Source organism: Cynocephalus volans, chromosome X (assembly GCF_027409185.1).
Source record: "Cynocephalus volans isolate mCynVol1 chromosome X, mCynVol1.pri, whole genome shotgun sequence".
NCBI lineage: Eukaryota > Metazoa > Chordata > Mammalia > Dermoptera > Cynocephalidae > Cynocephalus > Cynocephalus volans.
In genome coordinates this window covers 146,525,697-146,544,342 of record NC_084478.1, presented here as the reverse complement: position 1 = coordinate 146,544,342, position 18,646 = coordinate 146,525,697, and the positions used below count along the sequence as shown (strand labels likewise).

General features: G+C 40.6%; 1 protein-coding gene across 1 annotated transcript; it reads right to left on the bottom strand.

The window, feature by feature from the left end:
* Positions 1-10,441: 10,441 nt before the first annotated feature.
* On the bottom strand, positions 10,442-17,778 carry CCDC160 (coiled-coil domain containing 160). The gene is made up of 2 exons (XM_063083110.1): positions 17,733-17,778; positions 10,442-11,440 (listed from the first exon to the last, which is right to left on the bottom strand). The coding sequence occupies exon 2, from the start codon at positions 11,414-11,416 to the stop codon at positions 10,442-10,444; it is 975 nt and encodes a 324-aa protein (XP_062939180.1). The 5' UTR covers positions 11,417-11,440; positions 17,733-17,778.
* Positions 17,779-18,646: the final 868 nt, after the last annotated feature.

The following is an 18,646-nucleotide window of genomic DNA, read 5'->3' as shown; positions in this document are numbered from 1 at the left end:
ACATTTACAATTTTGCCTCACAGCTATATTAGCTTTCCTACTCTCTGTCATAATTTAGCCTGAAGAGAGTAGAACATCTAGACATCCTACAGAACATCATAACCTATTACATTGATGATGTTTTGTTGATAGACCAGATGAACTAGTGTGCTACCTCTTGCCAAGACACATGTACTCTGAGGGTGGGAGACAAACCCCATGAAGATTCAGAGGTTTACCAGATCCATAACATGTTAGAGATCCAGTGGTCAGGGGCATGCTGGGGCATTCTCTCCAAAGTAAAAGACTAATTCTTGCACATGGTATCTCCTGCCACAAAGAAGGAATCACAACACCTGGTAGGCTTCTTATGGGTTCTAAATGCAACATATCCTACACCTAGGGATTCTGCTCCATAGTACAGATACCAGTGCATACCAGGTGACAAGGGAGGCTGCCAGCTATGACTGGGGCCCAGAGCACTAAGGGGCTCTGCATCAGGTCCAGGCTGCCATGCAAGCTGCCCTGCCATTTGGGCCATACAATTCAGCAGATCACATGCTGTTGGAGGTATCAGTTGTGAGAAAAGATACAGTGTGGAACCTGCAGCAAATACCTGTGGGACAATCACAATGCAGGCCCCTAGGGTTCTGGAGCAAGGCCATGCCATCTGCAGCAGAGAATCACATGGCTTTTGAAAAACAACTTCTGGTATGCTACTGGGCCCTGACAAAGATGAAACACCTCACCACAGGACATCAAGGGATCATGCCACTAGAACTGTCTGTCATGAGCTGGGTCTTGTCAGACCCACTAATTTGTAAGGTCAGATGGACTCAGCAACAATTCAATAAAAGACAAAAGGGGGCTATCCAGGAGTGATCATGAGCAGGAATAAAGGGCACAAACAAACTGAAAGACTGGGTAACTTAGACCCCGATGGCATGCTCCACTGTTATACCAGTGGCCCTCCTTCAGTTCATGCCTACAGCTTTATGGGGACTCTGTCAGATCAACTGAAGGAGAAGGGAAAAGCTTGGTTTATGGATGGGTTGTGTCAGTATACAGTGCAAGCCATAAGTGGGTAATGGCTGCATTATAGCCTCACTTGGGAGAAGGGGGCTTTAAAGACAGTACCAGGTAAAAATCCTCCCAATGTGCAGAGCTTTGGGTGATGCGCTTTATCACCCACATTGGGTGGAAAAGGAGTGGGCCAAGTTTAAAAGCTTTATGCCTTTGTGGTCAGTGAGGAATGGCCTGGTCAACTGGTAAGGGGTTTGGAAGGAAAAAGACTGGAAAATTGAGAATAAGTAGGTCTGAGGTAGGGGGGATGTGGATGCACATGTGAAAGTGGGCACTAAGTGTGAAAATCTTTGTATCACATTTTAATGCCCATCATAGACTGACTATCTAGCTCAGAAGAGGCATTGAACAATTAAGCAGACAAAATGACCTGGGCAGTTGATATCAGCCAGTCTCTGTTATTGGCCACCCTAATATTGGCATGATGGGCACATGAATAGAGTGGCCATGGTGGTATAGATGGAGGCTATGCATGGGCCCAAAAGTATGAACACCCACTTACCAAGGTCCATCTAGCTATTGACACTGCAGAATGTTCAACCTGCCAACTAGAGTGACCAACACTGAACACCTAATATGCTACCACTCACTGAGGAGACGAGCTGGTCACTTGGTGGCAAGTTCACAACATTATGCCCCTTCCATCCTGGAAGAGCCAATGGTTCATTCTCATAGGAATAAACACATATTTCAAGTATGGATTTAACTTTCCTGCCCACAGGGTCTCAGCCAGCACCTCTATCTCAGGACTTAGGGAGTAGTAGATCCATCAGCATGGGATTCAACATAACATTGCATCAGGCCAGGAGACCAGCTTTCAAGCAAAGAAGGTGCAGGAGTGGGCCCAGGACCATAGGACCCACTGATAGCATTATATACCACACCACGCAGAAGCTGCTGGTCTGATAGAGCATTGGAACAGCCACAGCTGAAGCCCCAGGTTGGAGGCAGTACTCTGTGAGGATGGAGTGCCATCTTCCAGGATGTAGTACATGCATTGGATCAAAGAATTTTATATAGCACTGTGTTCCCAGGTGGAAAAATACATGGTCTGAGAACCAAGGAGTAGAAGCAGGAGTGGCCCCAATTACCATCACTCCCAACGACCCACTGAGAGATTGCCGTAGGTTTGTAATATAACAACTTGTCTAGGCTGAACTACATTTCCCAGAATTCCCTCATCTGTATGTTTCCAATTAGAGTGGGCCACAAGAGATGTTTTGCAGATTTGGTGGGCCTTAGTGAAGTAGGAGCCATATAGTTTCTATGTTGGAAAATCAGTGCGGGGTCTCTGAGTACAGTTGCAGCTCATGCACATTGTCACTTACCTACTGGCCCACCTCATCAGAGTAGGGCAATGACCCGGCCTGCAACTGTTGCTCCACCTTCCCTCCAACCCTCCTTTAGCTTCTCAGAGTCCTAGGCAAAGGCCAGGTGTGTGTGTAGCTATGGGCAAAGGACACAAGCTTCTCCTGCAGGATATCCACATTATCAAAGTTGGAGAAAATGAGAGAATGATACAGACTCCAGTTCATCCTCCTGAGCTCCAGCTCATGTTTCTTGGTTCTAGTTTGCCTTTGTTCTCTCCCACTTTACATTCATTGTCCCCTCCTAACAGCCCTGCAGACTTCAAGCTCAAGCATTAAACATGAAGGTTGCAGAGGAGATGGTTTAACCAGCTCCCACAATGGTAAGGCCAAGCGTCTGAGGTCTGTATATAGGTAGATAGACGGATGGGCAGATAGGTAAATGTACATGTAGATAACATAGACATGAAAATAAAACATCTTAATGGTTCTGCTTCTCTGATTGAATCCTGACTAATGCAGGCACTTTGTGCTTACCATCCCTGTAACTCTTGATGGGGTTCAGGACACGCTACCCCTAAATATGGCATCTTGGCATTTGAGAAAACAGCAGAGGCCTGAAGATCACTCTCTGACCTTCCCCTCACCTCTTACCCCTGAAGCAGGCCATAAAACCACCATTCCAGACGTGCCCTCCCTATACCTGGAGGAAAGGAATGTCCTTATCTCTGAAGACACTGGGACACAGAGAAGAATCTGAACAAACAGACCTTGCTAAGTTCCCCCCAGTTTACTACTATTAAATCATACTCTTTTGCCCTCCAATCATATTTCTCCATGATTTTCCACTCTTCATCAAACCTAAGCATAAAAATACACAGCTTTCCCTGTTTCTTTGAGTCTTCATTTCTGAAAGCTCCCGTGTCAGGTAAAACTTATATTAAATAAATTTGTATGCTTTTCTCCTATTAATCTATCTTTTGTTACAGGGCTAGAGAACCTGTTCTCCAAAGGGGGATGCAACTTCTCCAGCGGCACAGCCAGAGTCCCATTGAATTTGCTGCTGCCTGGGCACTTTGGGCTCTTTGTGTCCAGGGACAAGCAGGCCAGAAGAGGTGTCACTGACTTGGCAGGTAATTCATCCTAATTATCAGGAGGCGGTAGGGCTGCTGTCCCACAATGGAGGTAGGCAGAAATATGTGTGGAAATATGTGTTCCACTCGGACATATCTTAATACTTCCATGCCCAATTGTGACTATAAGTGGACGGGTACAGCAGCCCCAGCCTGAGAAGGGCATAATGACCAGGCAATTCAGTCCCCTCAAAAATGAGGGTCTGGGTGAGCCCAGCCAGGAAGCCACCAAGGCCACCAGTGGGCAGTAGCTATGGGTGAGAGTGACTAGAATGGATAGTGGAGGGGGCAGCTGTTGAGTATCAAGTGTAGCCCAAGACCAAGTGCAGCAGTGGGGGCTGTAGTTCGTCCTGCTAATACTACCACTCTTCTAAGTTTCTCCTCTGGGAGAGAAGCCTAAAGGAAGCCAGAAGGAGGGTGCAGTGGATGGACTTGCTGTCCAACAGTGTCAGCAGACCGTCTCTAGCTGTCGGCTCCTTCAGGGTCTGCCTAATCTTCAGAGGGCCTCGTGGTCCTAGGTTAACTCCTTCCAGAGGTAGCCTGCATCTGGTGACTGAGTAAGGCAGGAGTATAAAGGTCCAACCATTTCCACCCAGTTTGGGGTACTCTGATGGACAGTACTCCAGAGCTCCCTGCCGGGTTGTCGAGGCTTTGTCAGACTTTCATGGCAATCCAACTTCTCTCTCTGTCCAATCCTGCTTTCTCTCCCTTTCCTTCATAGGTGTTGATCCCTCATAAACATCTGGCACCCAAAACTCCATCTCAGTGTCTTTTACCAGTGGCCCAACTAGGCAAACTCCATACTCATGCTTTTTCTGGTACACCACTCTCCTCTGGCACAAACGTAGGAAATGGAGCTCCTTTGCTTTCAGCAGTTTATTCATAAACATGCCTTAATATATACCCAAAGGAAAAGATTTAAGATAACTCATGTTTTATGGGGGAAAAATCCTTATGCTACATGCAAATATATTTTTTGTACTCATTAAAACCACATAAAAGTATATTATGCATTTTAAAAGGTTGATTACCTCAAAACCAGAAATGCCCTCTGGGCTCTTTGCTGACATAACCCACATTTATGAACAGCAAAAGCAGCTCTCCGGATTTTCTTCTACTTCATTATATGAAGGGGTGCTGTTGTTTTGTACAAACTTGAATAAATTTGTAAAGAAAACATTTCGTCTCGTTATTGAAGATAACTTTAATAAAAAGATCCTGAAATATTTTTTCAAGAATTGTTTGACTTATGAGTGAGCGGAATATGGTTCCCTCATTGTAACTTTGAGAAACTTACGACGGAGTCAAGGAAAGAATAAGAGAAAAACATATAAGTCATCAAGTATAATTAACACTTTATGAGCAGCAAGGGGGACTTCACAGCATTTCTTTTTCTCAAAAACTAGTTAGCTTTCAATGAAAATACTTTAGGAGGCAAAGATTCCAAGGAACAAATAAATATTGGATGAAATATGATCAATAATTTTGAATTATAAAAAACAGACCCCAGGGCCGAGCCCGTGGCGCACTTGGTAGAGTGCTGCGCTGGGAGCGCGGCGACGCTCCCGCCGCGGGTTCGGATCCTATATAGGACTGACCAGTGCACTCACTGGCTGAGTGCCGGTCACGAAAAAACGACAAAAAAAAAAAAAAAAAAAAAAAAACAGACCCCAAAGCTACAACGAGTGTTCATCAAAGAGTCCTGTATGTTTATTAACTTGGTTTTATCAGTGCTGTAGTTTTGTTTATTTAGAGAGCTGTCAATTTGGCTTCATATTTCGATTGCTTTGATTATATTACTGTTACAGTTCATTTCATCACCATAGGAAAAATTGTTTCATGTAGTCATGTTAACCCACCATCAGAATATATGTACACTTTATGGTCTTTCCAATAAGATGCAACTTCACTGCTCAACTCAGCCATTTATGAAATGGCTAACTTGAGTCCAGGTAGCAGTATCAAGCCAGTTTGTCTTTGCGAAAGTTAAATAACGTCTATGGTGATTGAACATTTGGCTCGTTAATTCTAGCACAAAAGGTGGCCTGATATAATGGAACAAGCATTGTAATGGAGTTGGACAGGCTGGGTTTGAATCCCAGCTCCACTACTCATTAGCTGTGTGATATTAACTAAGTCATTGAACATCTCTGAGCCTCAGTTTCCTTATATGTAAAAAGAGCGACAATCAAAGATTTTTGTGCTGAGTACACAGGACAATATACGTGGAAGTGTGTGACACATAATAAAGTTTTGTAACGAGGCTGTAACCAGTAGTCCAGATGCAGGCTAGGGTACTAGTGGCATAAGGAGAATCTCTGAGGTATGTCTCCAGTCATGATGACACGTGTTGTGGAGTCAACAGGCATGGGCTGAAAGACAAATGCTTCAAGAACACCCCAGAACACATCCCTGAGAGAATTAGGTATTAGCCCAGTCTCCCAGGAAATGATAACCTGAACCCAGTGAAACATAGCAATCATCAAAAGGCTGAGTGTAAGCAAAGGTGTCAATCAGAAAGAGAGAGAGAATCTGTGAAGAGTAGCTCTGACCGCTAAACAGGGGAGACTTGGTGTGGACAGGAGGGCACACCTACAACACACGGGTAACTACAACCTCAGTGTCTTATGAGTACAAAGAATAAGACAATGACTTATTCTTATTTGAGCAGCTGTAGTAGTGGGCTCCCAGCCGCATGGCTCCCTGTGCCAAGGGGAAATGGAAAATACTATAATAGCCTCTCTTGTCTCCGTTCTCTTTTCCTACGTGAGTTTTTTCCCACTGGAGCACTGGACAGGGCTTTCTTCCCCCTTCTAGTTATCCGCCTGCCAGGGCCAGGGGCCAACCTTACACAGACCTGATTGGAGGGGGTCTGGGTAGGCTCTGACGCAAGAAATTCCCTTTACAGGATCCTTCCTGAGGTCAGAAAGGCCATCACGACAGATTCATCACTTGGGCTTAAGACTTCATATACTAATAAAACCAAAATACTCTCCCTGCAACCCGTTTCACCTTCACAAACATATACATATCATTGATACACATATTATGAATGAATTCATCATATTCTCCCCAGAGAACATAATTTGAAGGATAATAAGTAGAAAGAGCTTGGTGAGAGTAATAGGTGGGGAGAGACAGATGGACCTGGTCAACTTCCCCTTGTCAGTCAGGTAATAATAATAATAACAACAAAGGTGACATTTATTGACTATATGTGATCTCATTTTATCTTCCCAACAACAGTACTTATTAACCCCATCTTACAAGATGAGGAAACTGAGCTACAGAGAATTATGCAACTTGCCCAAGATCACACAGCTATTAAGTGAATAACCAAAGTCTGTACACTTAAATCTCTGTGCTACGTGCTTCTTTGGAGAGAGGAATGACTGTGGTGTTTCTCTTTCATACATCTCTTTGAAACCAGACTGCTCACAGCAGACTTGGCTGGATATTATGACCAAAATTTCTTAGGTCTTTTGTTTCCAAAACAAAAATGATGGAAGCCAAAGGTACAGTGGCACCAGAAGAATTGTTTTCTACATTTTTTTTATATGGAACCTGGTCTCTGTGTCATGAGAACTTTATTCTCTGGACTATCTGCAAATGAGCAGAAAAGTTGGAATTCACAGTGGTTTTCAGAGTAGACCCTCAAATGGGACTTTATAACATCTCAGTGCTCTCATTGCTTTTAAGAGTCTTCTTTGAAGCCAAATAGACCTTCCACATTCGCATTCCAGAAATGTCCCTGCCCCCTGACCCCATGCTTTGCCTGGAAAAATCCTTCTTATCCTTCAAGACCCAGCTCAAATGTCACCTCCTTTATGAGGTCATTCCCAGCCCCACAAGCAGCATTAATTGATCCCCGTCTATGCTCCCACAGCACTTTACATTAGCATTGCTAGTATAGCTCTTACCGCATTGTTTAGTTAGTTGCTTAAGTAGGGTCCTTAAGGTCAGAGACCTGTCTTATTCATAAATCCTTTTATCCCCATATCCCCAGCCTAGCATGTACCATATTTCATCAAATCTAAAACTTTATTGATCGTAAATGCACCATTATTTCATGAACTATTAAGGAAAAATAAATACTGACAGTTATACTATGACATACCATCAATTTAAAGATGTGCCCCAAATTCAGGAATGTCAAAATGTTTTTAAAAGGGGGTTTTAGAAGTAATGAACTATGGTAATAAGTGCTCAGAAAATGTTTATAGCACTGAATTATGAACCCAAGGTGGAGCAGATGTTCCTAGGGCACTGTGACAGCCCATGCTTCTTAGTAAGTAAGGAGGTGGGAGTTGGTGCTAAATGGTGTGTGGTTGCATTGCTGATTTCAAACATTTTACCAACAGATTATTTAAAGGGATCAGTGGCCTGATGTGCCATCCTTACTAGAAAAACACCTCCAGATCTCCCATTCAATATACCAGAAAGTACAGTAACAATATATTCTGATAAAAATTGGGGGGCACCTAATGTAACGAGTAAGAGTGATTCCTGAGACAATGGGACAGAGCCATTTAAGAACTTTAAGAGCTTTAAACCAGTCCAACCCACTGTTGTTCCCATATGCCCATGAAAAGGAACAGTAACTGCCCAGCTTTCTCCCAGCTTATTCCAGCCTTGCTTTTATTTTGATGTGATCCCTTCCCAGCTCCAAACTGTTGGCTCTGTGACTTTGGTTTGCCTTTCTCCTTGGATCTCTGGAGTTGGTAATTATATATCATCTCTCTGGCTAGTGTCTGGACCTAGGCTTTCCATAGGGACTTTGTACAGGGCAGACCTTGCTGGGCCTTAGCAACCCAGGCTGTCTAGTCAAGAATCTTTATTATTCCAGTTCCACCCTAGAAATACAAAACCACCCCCTCCCAAACACACACACACACACACACACACACACACACACACACACACACACACACACACAAACTTAGAGCTGGGCTAAGCCATTCACTTATTTTCTCTGGACCTTCCTCTACCACACTCCTTCCCTGGCCCCCAAGTGCACATACACACTCATGCAAGATAAACCAAATTGTCACTGAAAACCTTAAATGTATGGTTGATTGACAGAAATTCTCCTGGAGTAAAAGTTGCTCTTTAAAAATAGAATTATACTGAGAGGATTGAGCCTGTGGCTTAATATAATGTGATATAATTTAAACATGTAAGCAGCTCTGCACACTAGCATTAAGGGAATAAGAATCTTTATGGGGCTAAGATGAAGGAATAATTTTCAAGGGGTGATGAGGAAGAGTCAAATAGGGCAAAGTGTTCCTAGTTTGCTTTTGTGCCTAGACCCTTGATGGAAAGCCAGTGACCACAACAAACCTGAAAGTCATCTCCCCTTTGAGGCAGTGTCTGAGTTAAGTTTATCAGGACTAAGTCAGAAAGCTCCGAAGATTATCATCTTCCAACTAAGGCCAGTCTTCCCAAGCCAGGCGAGCCCTGCTCAGCCTCCGTCAGATTAGTTTGTCTCCATTCAGTGCCTTCCCCACCCTTAATGTGTAAAGAGGAAACAAGAGAAAGGAGAAATAACCTCACTTACTCCCTCTACTGATTTATTATCAACAGTATTTGGAGATGTTCAACCTGTAAAACAGAGCCTGTTTATATTTCCTTTGAAAGGGGGTTGTGCAAAGTAGGTCCCCTAATGTATTAGAACTGAATGCATCCAATGTCCAATGCCATAGGAGTTTTACTTCTCACAGGTATAGTTACAAATATAATTGTTAAGGTGGAATCACAGAACATGAGAACTAAATGGATATCTTGGTGGTAGATCTGCTCCCTCATATTACAGATGAGGACTTTTAGACCTAGAAGGTTAATTAACTAGTTAATGGCAGAGCAGGTACTAGAACCCAAGTGTCCTGACTCCACTGTGAGGATTTTCCCATCAGGGAAAATACCTAAACCCTTACAATTGTGTCCCACCTTCACAGTCTATGATTACATTTGGTTCATTGGGCTTAAATGTACCATGCAAATACAGCTCCAATTACAAGAAATCTTAATGATTGATACAAACAAATGCAAAGAATCAACTGGCTCATCACTTCCACCAAAGGATTGGGGCAGTACATTTTTATTCTTTATAAGTGTATAAAGCAAGCCAGTTTACTAAAGGCTTACCTAGATGACATGCAACACCTTTCACCACGGTCCTGGCCAGCTCATGATGTAAGCTGGGCAGGAAGCTTAGAAATTTTCCCCTGGTCAAATTTTGGAAGAACTGTGTAAACAACGCCCCTTGCTGGCCAACATAAGAAAACACAAGAGCCACTGCTGACAAAAGCAGGGCTCTAGCAAAGGTCATAGAAATGTCTCTAAGTCGTCTTCCAGTCTATGGGAACCGTGGCCAGGTCAAAGGAGACAGCATGGGGAAAACAGCAGGGGAAGAAAAAAACTGCATTTTTTTCGGGGATGTTTATATGTGCCTAATTAAGGTTAGACCCCAAAGAAAGCAGACACGTTTTTGGTATCCCATTGAGTTTGAACAGGCAGCCGCAAGATCCACAGACATATGTTATGCTTATACACATAAACAAGATTTTTATTGTTAACATCAGTGAACACAGATGGAAGAATATTCGTGTGCCAAGGACATATTGCTCACGACATTGCAAAATGGCTGTTGATTTGTGCTCATAAATGACTTGGTGAATCACTATGTTCTTCTGAAATCTATATATGTAAAAGAGATTTCCACAGCTTCATTTCCATTTGGATTCTTGCAATAAGTTCATTAGAAAGAGAAAGCAAAAGCTTTGAGTTAACATCCACATGTTTTACCGATATTCTGATTCACCAGAAATGAAAATTACATCCTATTACACACATTTTAAGTAGCACACAAAGAAAGTACAATAAACACTGATTTGGCTCAATGACTTGCCTAATGAAAGGCCTTTTTTTTTTTTTTAAGTTTTAAAAGAAATCCCCACTAAAGGGATCAAGGGTGCCTGATGGTGTCACCACTGATGCAAAGTGTTTCCTAAGCAACTCCAGGGCTCTGTTATTTCTTGCCTGCAGGGCCTTCTCAGCTCTCAGTTCATTCTTGATGGCATTGAGTTCTCCATGGATCTTTTCCATTTCCAATTCATAATACAACTTCATTTCTTCTTTTAGGAGTGCATTTCCAAGTTCAATTTGACGCTTTAACTTCCTAACAGCTTCTTTTAAATCTTGATTCTCTAGGGTCAACTTGTGGATGATTTCCTTGGCTTGCTGCAGCTCTTCAGTCAATGTTTTTACATTTGTTGCTTTTTCAGATAGGTCATTTCTCAAAGCTTGAAGTTCCCAGTCCTTCTTCGAAGTATCCATGCTTGTTTCTTGAAAATTTAGGGGTTTTGTGAGGACTTCTTTTTTAGAGTTCAAAAGTTCTTTTTCGGCATTTTCAAATTCCTCTTCTATTTTTCTGCATTTCATATTAAGTTCTTCCAGTTCTTCATTCAAAAGGTTCAGGCGAAGTTTTGGAGACATTCCTCCGGTAAGTTTCTTCCTTGTGTTTGGTCTGGGTAGAGAAGGTAATTCCTTTGGGCTCCAGGTAGAGTGATCTTTTGTGCCGTGAAAGCTTTCTTCGGTTGCAACATCCAAGTTAGATGATTCACAAGAGGCAGAATTTGCGTCTGCTTCGTTCTTTGAAATGTTTATCTTTCTCTCTCTCAGATTTGGTTCTTGTTCTTTTTCATTTAGTTGGGAAATACATCCTTTCCTCTTAAATTTCTTTTCTTTTTGACACTTTCTACTGGACAAGTTAAAAATTCCTTCCATTCTCTTGATCTTATCTACAGTGATTTCTTCAAAAGACGACTCAGGCTCAGAAGCCTCTTCTAGAACATCCTGTGCACTGAAAACAGAAGTAAACATATTCTCCTTCCAGCGTTTTCTTCTAGCATCCATTTCGTCAGCCACCTCTTCCAATTCCTGAAAAACAAAATTTTAAATCAAGGCACATTATTTACGCTAGCATCTAGCATAGTAGAAAGAATTAAAAATGCTGGCTCATGGATGAAGGAACCTAAACATTTGAGGGCTGGCTCTTCCTCTAACTCACTGAGTGACTTGAGGCTCAGTTCCCTCATTTTTAAGTTGAAAGGGCTAAACTAGCTAAACTAGCTAAGTTCTTTCTACAGGTGCTTCCAGCTTTAAAATTCTTTGATCCTATGAAATATAATCAGTAAATTGACACATCTAGCTATTTATTTTAGACAGAGAAAGTAATTCTATGAGAAAGCAACTGTACACGTGAAAAAAGACTGCTTTAAAATAAGTGATTTGAAATTAATAGGTTAATATTGTTAGTACCTGTGCTTTCAGTGTGTTTGATTTTTTTTCTAGTTCTTTTGGATTGAACTACTGTTTATTCATTCTTTAAAGTGACTAAAACATCAGGGCTTAATGCAATGTGAGCTGCTTTTGGTAAAGTATACCATGCAGACTTCCTTATGACTAAGTCTGCCAAATGCCCTTCTGTCTTGACCTATAAATTCCTGCTATTCCAGTCTTCGGCTTTGCTTTTAGGCAAGACTGCCAAATGTATAGAAATCAATCCATTTTGACAGCAATTTCACAATGAGAACCTAACGTCAAAAGCTGAAAATATTAATGCCACCAAATGTGTTTTTCTTAAGAATGTAGACTCTGAGTGTAGTGTTTAGGTAAAAATTTAGCATACTAAATCACAACCAACTTTCCAAATTTATAAATATTAGAGGATGATTATTTTGTTTCAAAAAGAATCTCCCCTATTCAAAGGGAATCTTTAACATACAGTTTTCCTAAAGCACTGAAATATTTGATTAGGAACGACTTCTGAGGGAAAGGAGAAAGAAGGACCTAAGCAACATGTTGAAAAGTCACTGGCATCTGAAGTCACCAAACTGATAACTGCAGTTACCCTTAACGGGTGGGAAGAAGATGGAAGGGGTCACTTTAACCATTTTATACATTAATTACTATAATATATTTGTAGCATCATCACTGAGAAAAATCAAAGTGTACCTGCATCTATTTAACTTATGCACACAAATGTAATTTCCTCCTGGTAAGGAGAAATGGCAAATATTGTGTTTATTTTTTAATTAATATTTGCTTTGATTCTTTGCAGCAATTTTGGAGAATACAGAAAAGCACAAACAAAACAAAACAAAAAGCCAAAACAAATCTTCTTCATAACCCCATGGCCCTCAGATAACTACTCTTTGGTGTATAAAGAGTCTTTTCTTTTTAGCAACAATAGTTTAAATAACACAGATTTTCCTTGCTACGGGCAATGAAGGAACAAACTTGATACTTACAGGTAATGAACATACCTCTTTCCTCGCCCCTCCCCCCCAAAGAGGTAAGGGACTCACTATCCCCAAGGGTACATCCCTACTGGCAACTACTTGGCTTTGAGGAAAGGAAAGGTACAAATATTCCTAAAATGAACTCTTTGGGGATGGGGGCTCAGTGAAGGTGTTAAAATGATTGGTTCAAAAGCCATAAGCCAAGCTGTATTAAAGTTTAGTCAACCAGACCATAATGATAAACTGAGGCTTGAAATTCATGGTATGTATTTGTCATTGGAGTATCACTTCCTTTCTCTTGAAATAGTCCTTTCTGACTTATTATTCTACCAGTCACCATCCAGAAGCATTTTTGATCTGTCTGTTCTTAAAGGGGAAGATTATCACGATCGCAGTTTCCCTCCTTTCTGGAAATATGAATGCAAATGAGTAGGAATTATTACAGCGATCATAAGGAAAGGAACAGAGAGGAGAAAAGAGGGCAATGCTAATTGCCAGTCACATTTTTCAGCAGTTAAATTTTTACCAGACAATTCTGCAAAAGATAAAAATGTTCTAATCAGGTAGCAATGGCAGAGAGATTACTATTCCTCTTACCTTATTCTGGGTAAAAGGCATTGGTGGGATCAGGAAGGTGAGCCCAGGGGCAAGTAAGGTGAGGCTATTTTATACCTGGAGATAGCAATGACACACCTGAGGTAGAGGTCTGAGTATAGATAATAGTTAAAATAGAAGATCCTTTTCATTAATAATTTTACTCCTTTATTAAGTGACTTCTATGTCCAACCCTCCCATAATCCTCTGGCAACATACACACACACACACACACACACACACACACACACACACACACACACATTTTATAATGTTCACTACCTTTCTTCCCTCTGTATAATTTCCTGGGTGTCCAAAAGGAAATGCCTTTCAGTGAATACTATACAACCAATGCTTTTCACAGAACTGGAAAGAGTCCACTTATTTTATAACTGGAGCTCAGAGCAGTTAAGTGACTGGGCCAAGGCCACACAGCCTGTAGTGGTAAAACTGAGACACTGCTTCCCAGGTCAGTGCTTGTTGTAAAATTCCTCTTTATTCATCTGCTAGGTTCCATTCCACAAATTGAAAGAAAAGAAGCCCTTCTTTTCAGAGCTTAGGTATCTTTTAAAGGACCACAAAAGGAGAGAGGGAAAATGGAGGGGGAAGGGTAAGGAGAATTGCATGTCACATATCAAAGGACAGAAAGAGAAAGGTTTGAAAAGCCTTTTGGAATTTCCCTCCCACGGCTTACACAGGGCAGGGTCAAGGGGTCTCTGAGCCGCTCCTTTTCCTTTTTTTTTTCCCCTTTCATTGGCAAGATAACCTTTAAGGGCTTCTTCCCAAATCTAGTCACAGAGTATGGCAAAGCCCAGACTGGAGGTAAAAGCCGCCAGTCTCATTTTCTCTTTGCAAATTGCAATGTTTGTTTTTATGCAGAACAAGTACGGTATTAGTATTCTCTGGCAAGGACAAGAAATATGCTCTGAAACAATGACACTACTCTACCCTGGCCTGGCAGCCATTTTGCTCTCAATAAACTTGGCTATGTAATTTGCTGCAGCATACAGCGAGCCAAGCCAGAAGCCGTTACTGAAAGGGTAAGCATGCCTTTTTAGCAGGTCAGCTGGGAACATTTGTTATTACAAGCGCCTACCCAGCACTACATTGGAAACTGAAAAACTGAAGAGTAGGGGAAGGAGGCCCAAGAGAAATGAAAAAATTAAAGAAACAAGTAAGTCAGAGCACAGACAAGAAAACAATATAAGTCATATGACAAAATAACATTAATGGTCCTCTAAGACAGTGATCTGCCAGTAGTCCTTGGGACTGTACTGTTAAGGCATGGGTGTCATGATATGACTACGTCTATTCATTTGTGTCTGACATGAATTAATAATGGACTCCTGATGGTTCTAGTTAGTGTCTCACTGAAAACATCACCATTCTGATAACTTTTTTTTTTTTTTTTTTTTTTTTGCAGTGGCAAAGTAGTAGGACATTTTTGTAGAGTAAAGAATCTCTTTTTGTCATGGAAGTGGTTTATATTCAGCTAAAGAATTTGGGAATCATGAATAAAATAAACTGAAAGTGAATTTATAATGAAATGTGATGTAGCATACTATAAATGTTGAAAGCTAAGCAAAGACTGATCATATATTATGGGTCTTTAGGTACACCATTTCATAAATATCTTAGATGAATACACTTCTATCCTCAAGAAGCTCCGGAAAATAATGTATTACTGTTTATTACACAAAGAGAAATCCACAAAACCATCTCACTTTTATTTTCAAGGAGCGGCTCTGGGGAGTGTACTCATATTAAGGTGGATATAAAATTTAATTATATATTTTCTAAAACATTCATATTTAAAATTGCATGCTTTAGGGAAATTTGATAACATAAATAAAAAATGTTTTTTCTGTCACCTTATCCCATTTACCTTAGAATTTGGTTTCAAATTTTCAGGACCATCTCTGCATAAATCTAGATCTGTCTGCAAAATACAATTCTTCTTCCAGGCAGGGATAGACAGGGACTAAGAAACAGTTTTGGAAGAACACCAGAGTGTCTTGTGACACCTCACAAGAGTCCTTCCTCTCACACGTTGTAAACCAGGAATGGTGGCTGAAAAAGGTCATCTCCAACCAGTGCTGAGCAACCTTCTGTCACTACCCTCAGCCCCTTGGCTGCCCTCAACTAGTTTTATTTTTAATAAACACTAGTTAATTAACTAGTTTTTAAAAATAAACTAATAGATAAATAAGAAAGAAAGAAAGATACAATGATCACAATAATACGTTGAACTTTCAAAAGGAGAGAATAGAACTGAGGCCACCAGAGGTGGGAAAGGGGGAAGGGGAGGGAGGTTAGTGAGTAAAGGGCCACAAAAAATGATTATATTGTGTAATGTTGAACATACTAATTATGCTGATTTGAGCATCACATATTACACACAGGTATTGATATTCAATGCAGTATCCCACAGATATGTACACTCAATTGTTTCAATAATAAATTTTTTTTAAAAAAAGAATTGCTCTACAATATAGAGGTGTGGCTTTAGTTGCTGCCCAGAGGCAGTAAAGTGAAGACAAAGGGCCTCTCTAAACCCAAGGAACATTTTCCCCTTTATTAGTGGATGGTTTCAGTTCTCTCAATCCTTAGAAAAACTACTCAGCCAAAATAGAAAAAAAGTCTGCTACAAAGGAAGTCATTTTGCCTTGCGTCTTTGTCCAATTGTCCAATTTGTTCTCACTTAAAAGCAGTGGTTCTCACCATTTTTTTTCCCTGCTTCCACCGTTTCCAGGCACAAAACACTGCCATCATTACTCTCTTTCCTTAAGAAGATTCTGACCTGACCCTCTAGGGAAGCTTTCCCATTCTCCAGCCTCTTTCACTTGCAGAAAATACCAAAATGAGGACCCAGCACCCCCTCCTCCTTGGGTAATGGACACAAAGAATAATTAGGATTTGTGCTGACGAACATACTAACAATCCTGATTTGATCATCACATATTGTACACAGATACTGACAGTCAACTCTGTACCCCATATGTATAATCAATCATGTTTCAATTACAAAATACATTTAAAAAAGAAAATAATTAATTAACTAAATAAAAAAAATAAAGTGGGCATAGAAATAAAGTTGTTTAAAAACAAACCAAAATGAGAACCCAAATGAACTTGTTTGAAGTCAAGGGGAATCAAAATATTTTATTGTGCAAAATTATGGGGAAGAAGGAAAAGGAAGTTCTTGAGAAAAGAATTGAGTATGGACTACGGTGGAAAAAAGATTCAAGAAATCAGATATCTTGGCTCCCACACTTCAGAACTATGTGAAGACTTACCTTCTGGGAGCCTCAGATTCTTCAGGTGTAAAATAGGAACCAATATACTGATTTCACAGGTGGTTAGGAAAAATGAATGAAAATGGAAATGGAAGCAATTTTTAAAGTATACTGTAAACAATGTATTTTGTTCATTTTTAGATTTTCCTTACCCTCCCTTCAAACATAAACCAGCCACTTAAACAACCTAACTCTTCTACAAAGATATGTGCTCCAAAGTTGCCAGCCTGAAGTCATCAGACCTCAGAAAAAGTCAGTTTGGGGGGAAAAAATGTAGGTACTATTAAAGTAAGCAGAGGGAAACCTAAACTCCAATCTTAATTTAATCTGCATCCCCAGGGAAAAATAAATCCTAACTCCTGTAAGGTAGTTGTTGATGTTCCCAAATTTCTGAAGTTAAATTGACTCTAAGCAAAGTTGTAGATTTTTCTACAACCTAAGACATTTGCATTTTTATCAATTACTTTACCAAGAACTTCCCAAATGCCCCACTGTTTTTCAGAGCCACCAATAACTTTTTTGAAATATCGCAACTGGACTATAAGTTTGAAGATTAGCAAGGATGACTCTGCACTCTGAGTTTTTCCTGTGCTTCTACAGCATTTCATACAGACTTTTATTATACCAATATGTTGTGATCACCTAGCATGTTACTAATCTTTGTATCCCTGTCAACTGACACATACTAGCCCTCAATAAATATTTGTTAAATGAATGATTCTCAATATTCTTCCTAAAAATTCATAATGCTCTGATTTTAATTGAGGTTTTTAAAAAAGTGCTTATAATTTCTCTTCTGCCTTATGAAATTTGGGGGGTGAAATTTTAGGGAAAGGACTTTTATCTTTCCCTTGAAATTTATTTAGCTTAGCTAAAGTCTTCAGGACATTTTTCTTTTGTATTTTTATGAAGCCTTCTTGAAAGTGTGCTGACAATACAGATTGATAATGTAGTTACAACGTCGAAGATCTATGTTAGGTAAGGCTCTGTGCTTCTAAACACCCATAATGAGGTATCAGCCAACACAACTGTACTTACACTTTCTGAGGCCCAATGTCTACTGGATGTTGTTGCTGTCCTTCTCCAGTGTGAACTGAAAAAAAAAAAAATTCTGCTCATCTCAGTGTAATAAGGAAATATAACTAACCAGAATGCCCAAAGCCACATTTATATCTGGGATGTAAATTAAAATTACAAGTGCATATACTTAGAATGTCATTTGGCTTATGAAATGTGATAACAGACACTTCGAGGTAATTTCTCCTTTTAAGTTGTCAACCCATTTTCCCAACTATTATGTCAGTAAGTCTTCCTTCCCCAAACAATACAAATATCAAGTAGGGTGACATTTTATTCAGCACCGTGTCTCCCCACCTTTAGCACCTATTGAGCGAATGAGCCACCCCTGGTGGAGACAGCAGTAGCGTGCTTGTTACTTACTAACGAGCATGCCAAGAGCCACGTTAGCAAAGGGCTGCAGCTCAGGCCTTGCCGCCCTCCCTCCGAGTGCAGCTAATTTGAAAAAACATTAAAAAGGGAACTGATCCCAATTTTTGCCTTAATCTTTCAGAGTCCTAACTTACGGGCCCAAATTGTCTTTTCTATTGTTTGATAGATATTGAGAGGAAAGAAAAAGTACCCCTGAAAATTGGGCCCTGTGAACGGTTACGCCCCCAGTTCTCTGTTATTAGTGTGAAATTATTCCTTCTAGAAGGAAAGATACGGAGTCACCTTAATTCTGAAGGCTGAGACTTTATTAGTATGGAACTCACATTCTTGCTATAAAGCTGTATCTTTGTATGCATACTTTGGGGGTTTTCTCTGTGAATGGTTAACTGAAACTCCTGCCACCGCTGCTCTGAGCGGAAAGGTGGTGGCTCGGGTCTGCGGCTCGCACTGCAGGTGACACTTTCCACCTCCCCAGTCCCGACCCTGTCGCTGGCGGGGCAGCG